At 41.0% G+C, this 13,187-nt stretch overlaps 1 protein-coding gene across 1 annotated transcript; it reads right to left on the reverse strand.

The window, feature by feature from the left end:
* Positions 1-532: 532 nt before the first annotated feature.
* LOC112264341 (CCN family member 4) lies at positions 533-10,590 on the reverse strand. Its single transcript, XM_024440881.2, has 5 exons — positions 10,380-10,590; positions 5,100-5,388; positions 4,456-4,710; positions 2,407-2,600; positions 533-2,154 (listed from the first exon to the last, which is right to left on the reverse strand). The coding sequence occupies exons 1-5, from the start codon at positions 10,425-10,427 to the stop codon at positions 1,849-1,851; spliced, it is 1,092 nt and encodes a 363-aa protein (XP_024296649.2). The 5' UTR covers positions 10,428-10,590; the 3' UTR covers positions 533-1,848.
* Positions 10,591-13,187: the final 2,597 nt, after the last annotated feature.

Genomic DNA, 13,187 nt, shown 5'->3' on the forward strand with positions numbered 1-13,187 from the left:
GCAGAGCGAGTACCTAGTATACCAGTTTGTACATTTTTCTTTTAAATCTCTCATAAGGATTTTTTTGTTTGTTTGTAGTGTTTTATCACATCTGACACAGTTTTCTTAAATACGTACCTGACTGTAAATGAGTGCTTCTTTCTGTTCTCATTGTTATTGTTCATTAACTTTTCAGTGTTATAATTCATGTTCTGTGTGATATAGGATAGACAGTGTTAGGCCTAGATGTGGAGAAAGAAAAGGGAGGCAAGTGGATAAAGTTTTTTTGCTCAAATTGATATTCGTCTTTGAAACCGTGGGAAGGAGGGAATCGGAAATGTATCATGTGCATACAACACATTCCTGTAACCATTCCTCTGTTTTATGATGTTGTCCATTCATTTTGAGTTAAGTCTCCTGGATGTTCTGTATCTGTCAACTCTGTGGAATCAAACAATTGTAACTGTTCTATTCTAGAACATTCCATAATTCTATCCGCTATTCTTTTCATTAATTATTTTCATTAATCAAACACAACAAAAACTAAATTGAACAGCTTTGAATCCTATTGCTTTATTAATAGATCATGGCTTCAGGCAACAAAAAAATATTTTTGATATTTTTTGTGTGTGTGTATGTAAATGTTTTCTATGCAATCAAGCACGGCAGAACAAAGATGATGTGCCATGGAAACCTTCTCTGACTTAAAGTTATTTTGTTGTGAAGGATGAGAGAGTCAAGCCGATAGATCCACATAATGTAATGTGAGGATAGTTCTCCTTAGAACGTATCAAAACCCTCCCACTCTTACGTGCACTACAGCAACACTTGCCGGCTTTGTAGAACACAGGCCTACATCGCTTTTTAAAGATGCACAACTGCCTAATGCTGTAGATGAGAAGCATTAAATATGGCATAACAGTTTTGTATTTATTTAATAAATAAAAACCTATAACTTTTTGTCCTGGTGTTGTGATTACTTCAATGATCATAAGTAGAATGTGACCTTGTAAGAATGACACCACACTTCCACAGATGGATATTTAACCGTATATAGTACATGCATTCTATAGTAGCATCTCACGCCGTCTCTTACTCATCATTCAATTCAGAGCCACGTGATCAAACCAATCTTTACATGAGTGTGGACGAGATTTCGTGAAACTTGTTACTGTGACTCAAAAAATACCTGTATGGCAACATTTTTTCAATCATTTAGTATTGAATAAATTAAAAGTAAAATATTTCACACTCATTCCCAAAGCAACCCTATACAGACCATAAAGATATTCTGAAAAAAATCCTCACGTTGAAATATCCCCTTATAAGAAAAATACTTTGGGTGGGATTCAATCTAATCGATTCAAACCAATGCAAGATATAGAGCAGCACACTAACAGGCTTGTAAAGGAAATTTAGGCTTGAGCTGACAATCAGAGCATTTGCCATGAATGACATCTGTGGACACCGGGAAAATGCCTTCAAAGGGCGGACTGTCTGTTGTATGGTGCTCTGCACTATAACGCGCCTCGGATTGAATACCTGCCTTTATGTATACCAACGTCAAATAAAATCATTTTTCGGAAGTTCTGACAAAAAAAAAACGTTTGAGGAAGGGAAAAGAAGATCAAAATGTAGGTAGATGGAAGTTTAGGGCTCTACTCCGTATCACCGAAGTTCAGTGTTACAGCGTGATTGAAATTTAAAGGCAATGTTCTCTTGTTAGCGAAGGCTGCATTCACCGTAAACACTGCATATGTCGTCTCAATCAGAAATGACCTTTAAATTTCTATTGTGCAATCTGTAACGCTTCAGCGATCCAGACTGAATAGAGCCCTTAATAAGCTTACGGCGAATTATTGAAATGTCTCAGTTCACGATCTCAGGGTAACCATAGTAATTCTCCAGCTCGGCGAAGATGTTGTTGGGGTTCCTGCAGCTGAGGTTACAGAAGCAGGCGTTGATCCACATGACCTGCCATGTGAACACTGCCCCGTTGGGACACACAAACTCCACGTCGATGGTCTTGGACTTGTATGGAATGCAGCAGCGATCGTCTGTGGCCATGCACACCCCACAGTATTTAGGCCAGTAAGGCTGCTTACTGACACAGCCTGAGATTGTGAAGTTTTTTGGCTGTTCTTCTCTGTAGATGTTCAGACACTTCTTCCCTGGCTGAGAGCGATGAGAAAGAGCGAAAGAGAAAGAGGACAAGTTGAATGATTGAATCAATGCTCTGTAATGTTCCTTTAATATTGGGAATGTTGTATTTTTTTAGACAAACTCTTCAATATAGATAGCATGAACAAACATTTGACCTCTATGCAATGCATGTGCGTCTATGCATGCATGCACATGTGTGTCTGTGTCCACGTGTTCGTGCATATTTCAGCGTGGAAGTGTGTCTGTGCACGTCAGTACATGTACCTTGATGTGCTTGGTGATGTCCACCCCACAGGGCCGTATGTTGCAGAGGCGGGACTCTTTCACCATCTCACACCTCTCGTTGGCGTTGGAGACGCGCAGTGACAGACCTCGACCACACGTCTTAGAACAGATACTCCAGGAGGTGGTCTGGATCACACAGTTCCTGCTCCGGCCCTGAGCCTCAGCAGGAAGAGCTATATCAACACAGACAGACAGACAGAACGACAGACAGACACTTTTGTGAGTGTAATGTTTACTGTACATTTTTACTGTAAATTGTTTATTTCACTTTTGTTTATTATCTAGTTCACTTGTTTTGGCAATGTTACCATATGTTTCCAATGCCAATAAAGCCCTTACATTGAAATTGAATTGAGAGAGAGGAGGGACATTGTCTGACAGATCAACCAACCTGCACATGTCCCCTATGACATTGTCATTGTTCAATGTATGGTCATTTTTACCCAAGATTATTGTTGACAATATTGGTTAGTATTATTTTAATTATGTTAATATTGTAAATCTCCAAAGTAAGCTTATGTCATGCCAATAAAGCCAAATAGAATTTAGAGAGAGATATGTAGCTAGATAGAGAGAGAGAGAGCAACAGAGAGAGATATGTAGCTAGATAGAGAGAGAGCAATAGAGAGATATGTAGCTAGATAGAGAGAGAGAGCAATAGAGAGAGATATGTAGCTAGATAGAGAGAGAGCAATAGAGAGATATGTAGCTAGATAGAGAGAGAGAGCAATAGAGAGAGATATGTAGCTAGATAGAGAGAGAGAGAGAGAGCAATAGAGAGAGATATGTAGCTAGATAGAGAGAGAGAGCAATAGAGAGAGATATGCAGCTAGATAGAGAGAGAGAGCAATAGAGAGAGATACATGGAGAGAGAGAGAGATACATAGAGAGAGATGCATAGATAGAGATACATAGATAGAGAGAGATATACATGATAGCGAGAGAGAGATACATGGAGAAAGAGAGATACAAAGAGAGCGTGTGAGAGAGAGATGCATAGATAGAGATAGATGGAGAAAGAGAGATACAAAGAGAGAGAGAGATACATAGAGAGAGAGAAAGAGAGAGAGAGATACCAAGAGACAGAGATACATAGAGAGAGAGAAAGTGTGAGAGAGACAGATACCGAGAGACAGAGATACATAGAGAGAGAGATACATAGAGAGAGAAAGAGAGAGAGAGAGAGAGAGAGAGAGAAAGAGAGAGAGAGAAAGAGAGAGAGAGAGAGAGAGAGAAGGAGAGTGAGTGAGAGTGAGAGATGGAAAGATACATAGATAAAGAGCGAGAGACAGAGAATAATAACAATTGAATATGGGCAGTGATATAATTATTCATCAAAACTGGACCTAATAGCTTGTTGCCATGAGAAGTGTTTTTACCTTCAAGATTGATAGTTAAGTTGTGCAAGGGTGACAGGTCTTGTTGCAATTTTGTATTTTTAACCAAAACAAACATTCTCTAGTAAATCCAAGTTCTCTTTTGACTTTGCACACTACTGGCCAGGATCACTCAGCACTTGAGCTACCCAAAAATAACACTGAGACACAGAGAGAGTGAGAGTGTACAGGAAAAGCATTTGGTCTTCTCTTACACAGCTGCACCTCTGTTCCTCCCTGGAGTAACAAGCTACACCCTAGTCCACCACAGATACTGTTCCAAGAACCCACACAGCATACAATTCACAAAGGAATACCCAATATGCACCTGTGTTATTAGTGTTTTAAGATTCTCAATACATACATATCAACTGTAGCATACTGCAGTGGAGGCTGGTGACGGGAGGACAGCTTATAGTAATGACTGGAATGGTATCATACTGTTCCATTCATTCCATTCAAGCTATTAGTATGAGCATGTCCTCACATTTAAAGTGACACCAGCCACCATTGATAGACTGATTAAATGAGTGATTGTTGAGAGCTCTTACAAAAGACATGTATGTATTCTGTATTCTGATACTTACAAATGGCATAATAAAACATGACCTTAACCTTAATTGATTGATTGATTGATGGATCTGTGTCCTACCCTCCACTGCATGTCTTGTTGCAGTCTTCCTCCCCTTCTTGGGCTCGTCACAGATCCACTGTTCACAGCAGCGTCCGGGGATCTTGACCCTCCTCGGGTTCTGGCACCACACCCGGGGGGGCTGGGAGTCCGTACACAGGGTCACGCACCCAATGGCCCCGTTCACACACAGACACTGGTATTTACAGCTGGGCTTAAAGCTCTGCCCATTCCGGTAGATCACACCATCATGCTCGCAGCCTGTGCCAACCATATCTGGCAAAGAAGATCAGGACAGAAGTCTTACATCACAGAGAGACACACAGTAATGATGACAAGATAATGTAGCAGCTTTTGTTTTTAGTGATATCTGAACAAAAACAAACAAGTCATGACATCAAGTAATATGATTATGAAAGATGTTCACTGTTTAATTGTTAATTTGTCATTGCATTTCTCATTTTCTTCAAGGATTATGTTACTAGATGTGCAATTAGTGTGTTGGGACATGATCATAGCAGTGTTACTGTGACTTATGATTGGTGTCTTTAGTCGTTGTCTTGCGACAGATAGCGAGTTGATTCCACCTACACGTTGAGTGTGGTGTAGAAGTGATGCGATTTGACGTAAGACAACGGTCTTTAGTAGGTTAGAATGACACTTACATGCACACACTCCTTTTTCGTACCTCGGCTTGTCCGTGCTGTAGTCGCAGTACAGTCCCTTATGGTAGTCACAGGTGTCTGCCTCGTTGCACTCCTCCCCCACCTGCCTGGCGCAGGCCTTGCAGCAGTCACAGCCATCCATGAGCAGGCTCACTCCTGCGGGGCAGGCGGGGAGGACCGGGGGGCACTCACAGGGCCAGTGGCAGTACTGGGTCCGGTTGTATGGCTCCAGGTCTATGGGTTCTGTTAGGGGCAGCATGGCAGTGGGATTCTGGGTCTGGGAGTAGGCCTAGATGAGAGGGACAAGGAGGAGTTAGGGTTATGCGCTCTTGATATGCATAATACATATTTTAGTTTGGCATGGTCAAACGCTATGACCTTGTAACACAATAAACCATGTAAGTAGAGAACAGACATGGAATGTGTATTTTTTCTGAGTAGGCTACCATATCTGGGACAATTTAAAACACTTCTCAGCACTCGGTTGAAGTAGCAACAGTACTGGAGAATAATAGTCTTGCATAAACAGTATTAATTCACCCCAAGGAACAAAGTCATAATTAACTTCATCTACTTAATCTTTTCATTTCTAACCTGTCCTAACTAACTCCCTCTAGTTCGGCCAACGACGTAATAGACCCAAATCCCCTATTGGGCTGGAGAAATGTTGCACCTCCTGTATGGGCTTAAAGGTTTGGTTTGCAGGCCTTCTTCATAGCAATGTTGAATTACAGGGTAACGGAGAGACAATTACATTTTAGTCCTTTAGGCGACGTGCTTACCCAGAGTGACATACAGGAGCAATTAGAGTTAAGTTGCTTGCCCAAAAGCACACCTAGTTAACTTGGCGATTCAACCTCTCAGTTTCTGGCCCAACACTCTTAACCGCTAGGCTACCTGCTGTCCCACAGGTCTTGAGTTAGTAGTCCTGTCCAATGGCCAAGGCTACATTTGAAAAAATTATTTCATCAATATGACACTGGTTAGTCTTTACTTGATCCATGTCTACATAATATTCTGGCTGTATATTATTCTGCCTATTTCTCATATTGTTTCTTTGAAAATATAAAGTATGTTCATAGCTGAAGTGACAAAACAAGTTCAATAAAAGGTGTCCAACATTTCATAATATTGCCTGTACAAACAGAAATAGAACATTTTTAAAGCACTCATAAACAGATGTTGTCTGAACAAGCCACCAGGGAGAGTTTTACAACCAAACAAATGGTGGTTGGTCTTGGATCCAGACTGTATGAGTCCCTTCACAGGGAACTGGCCCGTCCACTGGTTCAGACTGGCTATAAAGAGGATTCTTAGTCTAGGATCCAGACTGTATGAGTCCCTTCACAGGGAACTGGCCCGTCCACTGGTTCAGACTGGCTATAAAGAGGAACTTCCACTGGTTCAGACTGGCTATAAAGATGATTCTTAGTCTAGGAGACCGTATGAGTCCCTTCAGAGGGAACTGGCCCGTCCACTGGTTCAGACTGGCTATAAAAGATAGGATTTGAGTCCCTTCAGAGGGAACTGGCCCGTCCACTGGTTCAGACTGGCTATAAAGATGATTTTTTAGTCTACGATCCAGACCGTATGAGTCCCTTCAGAGGGAACTGGCCCGTCCACTGGTTCAGACTGGCTACAAACATGATTCTTAGTCTAGGATCCAGACCGTATGAGTCCCTTCAGAGGAAACTGGCCCATCCACTGGTTCATACTGGCTACAAACATGATTCTTAGTCTAGGATCCAGAGTGTATGAGTCCCTTCAGAGGAAACTGGCCCGTCCGCTGGCTCAGACTGGCTACAAACATGATTCTTAGTCTAGGATCCAGACTGTCTGAGTGTGAAGAGAGCATGACTTCCTTGTATGAGTCAGGACACAGAGTGTTCTACAACACATTATTACAGATCAAGTAGCCAGATCGCCTAATGGTCTAATTTAAAATGTCATACACTATTTTGGCTGTGCCTTGCATGCCATCTGTGGGCCAAAATGATGTGACTACTCTTATTTCTGATGTCTGAACATTCAACAAGCAGACACATTTTTGGGAGCTTTTTTCAGAATCAGAACATATTGGGCGGGTTTCCCAAAAGTGAAATCCCTTTTTAGTCCAGAACCTTAATCTGTGTCCGGGAAACCGGCCCATTGAAAACAATATTAACTCCTGTTGTTACTGTCTTAACAGCAACCACTGCCTCCAGTATGGGCCGACCAACCCTGCTTAACAAACTTGTCTTGGAGTTTCCCATACAGGTTACTGCAGGGTAGAATTCTCTAAACTGGGTGGTTTTAGCTCTGAATGCTGATTGGTTGACAGCCATGGGATATCAGACCATATACCACAGGTATGACAAAATATTTATTTTTACTTCTCTAATTATGTTGGTAACCAGTTTAGAATAGCAATACGGCACTTTGGGGGTTTGTGGTATATGGCCAAAATACCAAGGCTAAGGGCTGTGTCCAGGAAGTCCGTGTTGCGTCGTGCTTAAGAACAACCCTTAGCATTCTTGCGTTCAAACTACCCGCTAGTCAAAGTGCTCTGAACAAATTAAGAGAATCGTTCACAAACATTGGCACATTCTAAGATCCGATGACGGTATCGGGAGTGTGTTTTCGCACCATCCCTTGGTCGTATTTTTGCGGGGCAGAAAACTCAGAGATCAATCGGTAAACTCTGATTTACCACCCCAAGATATCCTTGCACAACGTGTATTTGCGCCCCTACTAGATGGAAACTACAAGTGTAATGTCTGTGGTCAATGCAATGGCACTTATAAAAGTTGATCCTTCAAACACCCCCAAACAGGGAAACAGATCCCAATCAAAGGTGTTATTACGTGCTCCACTAAGGCAGTTATTTATCTTATAACTTGTCCTTGTGGTAAAAATTATGTGGGTAAAACAAAGCGCTAATTACATTTCAACCCCAACATGTTAAATATCCTAAAAACCAAAGAGCTTCTAATCCAAGTAAATTATACACACAATTAATCTCCAATTAATTGATTGTAAAAAAGACCCCTTAATCAGCTTCCTTTACATTTTTCGAATAGAATTCTGTTAATAAATAGTAAATTCATGGCGTGCATAGGAGGCTTAATCCAGATCAACGAGGCTTAATCATGGTTGTAGCACAGAGCCAGTAACCAGGGGGTTCTGCTGCTGAAGCCCAGTCAGCTGTCATCAGGCTGTCAATTACACAACAACCTCAGAGAACACGGATATGTCCCAAATGGTACTCTGTTCCCTATATAGTGTACTACTTTTGAGCAGAGCAGTATGGCCCCTGGTTAAAAGTAGTTCACTATATAGGGAATAGGGTTCCATTTGGGACACAATCACAAAATGTCACTTTACGCCTCACAATGAATTTTATGGTTATTTCTCAAGGTAATGAAACCCACACGGACCACAACAACAACTGATCATGACATGAACAGTTTGTTGTCTTCATGTAGCTTCCCTTCTTTAACCTAAAAAGGAAAAGAAAGTAGAGAGGTGTAGTCAATAATGTCATAATATCCATATACATATGGCATAACAGGAAGTTGAATTGGGTTTTCTAATGATATGACAAGCTATGTGCATGTCAGTTTAGGTACATTTATGCATAGTTGCATCATTCCTAACCCCCATCATATCTAGACAGCTGAAATTGGAGTTGAGATGAACGTGAACACCGTGACATGTTCAGGGTTATAACCTTTTGACCCTTTGTGTGACCTTTGTTTGACCTTGTGACCTTAAACAGACATATATCATCAAACGCTGTAAAGTGCTGAGACTGAAAAAGTGATCAATCAATTGTCAATTATCTTGATGGAGGGTGAGTGATACAACATAGGTTTGAGCCCAGCAAATCAGAGACGATGTGAGCAGTTTTAACTTTTGAAATCTATTGAGGTTCTTTAAAATCTTTCATGAGGACAATTAAACTAGAAAACAAAACAGAAACGTTGCTGTTTGTTGAGGCCATGCAAATAATAGTATTTTCCAATAACTTGTGGAATCTCGAGTAAAATGCAAAACCTGACTCCACACAACCACAAGGTGGCAGTAAAGTATGACTAAGAATGAGATGTGTAAAAGGAATTCAGGGTGATTTTACTCGAAATGTCACAGTAGATCCAATGCCAGAGGAGTGAATTCTGCAGAATTATCTTCTCTGATTCTGAAGCCTAAAGGTGACTAAGGAATCACATATTGGTAGGCCATTCTATATTCAATATAGCTTTTTCATCGTTAGCGACTATGTTTATATCTTAATTGGAAATTAGCAGTGGTGGAAAGTACTCAAGTGAAAAATACTTTAAAGTGCTACCCAAGTATTTTTTTTTTGCATATCTGTACTTTATTATTTATATTTCTGATTACTTGTATTTTTACTCCACTACATTCCGAAAGAACTCCATACATTTTCCCTGACACAAAAAAGTAGTTACATTTTGAGTGGTTAGAGGACATGAAAATGGTCCAATTCACACACTTATCAAGAGAACATCCCTGGTCATCCCTACTGCCTCTGATCTGGTGGACTCACTAAACAGAGAACATTCCTGGTCATCCCTACTGCCTCTGATCTGGTGGACTCACTAAACAGAGAACATCCCTGGTCATTCCTACTGCCTCTGATCTGGTGGACTCACTAAGCAGAGAACATCCCTGGTCATCCCTACTGCCTCTGATCTGGTGGACTCACTAAACAGAGAACATTCCTGGTCATCCCTACTGCCTCTGATCTGGTGGACTCACTAAACAGAGAACATCCCTGGTCATTCCTACTGCCTCTGATCTGGTGGACTCACTAAACACAATTTTCGCTTGTAAATGATGTCTGAATGTTGGAGTGTGCCCCTGGCTATAAGTCAATAATTTAAAAAAAACATGAAAATTGTGCCGTCTGGTTTGCTTAATATAAGGAATTTCACATGATATATACTTATACTTTTCATACTTATTTGAGCAATTACATTTACTTTTGATACATTAGTATATTTAAAACCAAATTCTTTTAGACTTTTACTTAAGTTGTATTTTACTGGGTGACTTTCACTTTTACTTGAGTAATTTTCTATTTAAGATATCTTTACTTTTACTCAAATATGACAATTGGGTACTTTTTCCCCCACTGGAAATTTACACATTAAATGATTTAGGCCTAATAAATCAAAATAAATCATAAGAGTCAGGTCTGGTATTTCAGAAAGAAATATATTTGCTAAATAAAGTTTAAACCACGTGTTAATAAAAATAATTCTGATGACACTTTCTCACCTTTTGAATCCCAGCTGCTATAAGAATCCACACCAGGAGCCAGCTCATCACTGGTTAGGAATTTTAAATTCATTGAACCCAGAATTACTCCTTTTCTAAAAACAAAATATTTTGCACTGCACAAGTCTCAGGCATTATTATGCTTCTTCTAGTTGTCATCTCCTCCGGGAGGACAACTGTCTCGGACTGGGACTGGAGATGTTATTAAAGCTCGTGCTGCTGACGTCAGGTTTTAGGACGAGCCCCGCATTTTTCTAGCATAGCGCTCTGTCTTTTCCCTCTCCTCCACTCTCACCCTCTGCTCCTCAGGCACGAAAGCCTTTCATGAAGTTGAGGTGGCTTGTCTATAAGGGACAGTTCAACATTTATTAGGGGAAGGGTGGTGGTTTTCCAAAATAGGGGACGATTGTCAAACTTTTGTTTTGCTTTGGGGAGGGTTATGTTTTACCTTCGCCCTTTTGCAGGTTTTACTATATCATGTATTCCATCCAAGACACTTGCGCCTCCCCTCTGTCAAGGTGTCTTGATACTTCCCTTATGCACTATGCTTTTCCTTTTGCAAACTATACCACAAGTCAATGTAGTCTACCAGTCTAACTGCCCTCTATCCACCATTAATAGTGACAATAGTGGTAGGTGGGATCGTTCGTCCAGATCTACAATATGCTAACTAGTAATCATACCACACATACATTCATTTAAAGCTGCAGTAATTTTCAGTAAATGCGGAGAGGCCAGGTATGTCATTGCTCATGAAAGAACAGTGAAGACATGAGACACACAGTTCAAAAGGCTCCCCTATTGAGCTTGTTTAGGGACAATATTATTATCCTACCAAGACTAGCCTACAACACCACAACGAAATGAAAAAGTGCGTTATTGTTTTCAAGTGAGTACAAAATTCTACTCTAGGTTGTAAACTGCAGTGAAATTCTCATTTGAATAACGACGCAAAAGCCCTGGGATTTGAATATTTAATTCCATTCATTCCATTTGGACCAGTTGTGGGTCTACTCTGGACAGTTTATAATGTCTAGAAAGGCACAGTAGCTGGCCAGTCTGTCTGTATGTTAAGTTCTGATACTGAGATGTGCTATCTGTTGCGGATCATCATTCTTCCAAGTCTTCCTAAAATAATGTTGACGCATACCATAATGTTGAAGTGCCCGAAATCGGTATGCTTTGCTTATTGGTTCTGGTGCATTGGCACAGAAACCTGTTCATGGAGTTGATTGTATGCGGGGGAGGGTGTACAATGTTCTTTACAGTAAAAGGTAGAGGGTCATGTGAAAATATTTCTAATGTTGGAGAGGGGAGTGTGTTTTTTTATGACACTTTAAGTTGGACAAGCCCCTGACGAACTGGCCATGAACTGAGCAATGTGCATCCCAGCTATGCCACTGAGCTGTAGATTATTCAATAGCATTTGTAAACAAACAGGAATTATTATGCGTAGCTGTGTGACTAGGGACTAGGGAGGGACAGTCCTACATTCTCTAAAGAAGGCAGAAGTCCTTTTGGATGTTTTCATATGGCCACCAAGGTGAGTTGAATTTCCCCTCAAAGTTAAGAGGAATTAAATGAAGCATGTCTGGTTGAATACTCGTCTGGTTCACAGATGTTCAGTTCAGGAAGACAGTGATGTATTTTTAAATGTCTGGAATTAACGGCCTTTGCTGTTAAATGACATGGGCCTATTGAAGTTTTATACATTGCCTTTGGTGTGGAAAATGTGTTAAGGAAACTGATTTATGTGAAAGGTGGTTAAGTCTCAGATCCACAGTCACTTTAGCACAGACAGCTCACACTCTCCAACACAGGGAGTTCCCACTCCTGACCAAGTGTAGCTGTCTGCTGGTCTACATACTATGGAAAAACCTCTTAGTACTAAACCAAAGCAATGCATCGGTGTATTATGGTATTATGTGTAAAGCCAGGTAAACTGACGAGAGCGATGCTCTGAGGTGATCTGAGAGGTGTGTTTTCCACACTTACCACATCAACCTTACCCCTCATAGTACATTACCCCTCATAGTACATTACCCCTCATAGTATATTACCCCTCAGAGCACACAGGCAGATACTGACATTACCCTTCAGAGCACACAGACAGACACTGATATTACCCCTCAGAGCACACAGACAGATACTGACATTACCCCTCAGAGCACACAGACAGACACTGACATTACCCCTCAGAGCACGCACACAGACACTGACATTACCCCTCAGAGCACACAGACAGACACTGACATTACCCCTCAGAGCACACAGACAGACACTGACATTATCCCTCAGAGCACACAGACACTGACATTACCCCTCAGAGCACACAGACAGACACTGACATTACCCCTCAGAGCACACAGACAGACACTGACATTACCCCTCAGAGAACCTAGACAGATACTGATATTACCCCTCAGAGCACACAGACACTGACATTACCCCTCAGAGCACACACACCTTGTCCTCTTCTCCAGCCCAGTAAACATTGTCACTATCCACTACCAGAGGACAACACCAAGACTGAACACATTTCACCTAGTGTCCCAGTGATAAACCATTCATCATGCATCTGCTACTAACTTTAGTTTTAACACAATAGTGTCATTCAGTGTGAAGCTGTGCATCATAAAAAAGTCAATCAAAAACTGCACCTGAGGTGAGGCGGCTTGTTTTCCATGTGTTTGTAGCTGTGTCATCAAACTGCATGTGGTGAAGAGATTCGGATGACTATGTAAGCAATTGTCCGTCCGACAGAAAAAGAAAAGGGGACTGTTAAATGAAAAAGCTTTAAATCAATGT

This window comes from Oncorhynchus tshawytscha, linkage group LG13 (genome assembly GCF_018296145.1).
Source record: "Oncorhynchus tshawytscha isolate Ot180627B linkage group LG13, Otsh_v2.0, whole genome shotgun sequence".
NCBI lineage: Eukaryota > Metazoa > Chordata > Actinopteri > Salmoniformes > Salmonidae > Oncorhynchus > Oncorhynchus tshawytscha.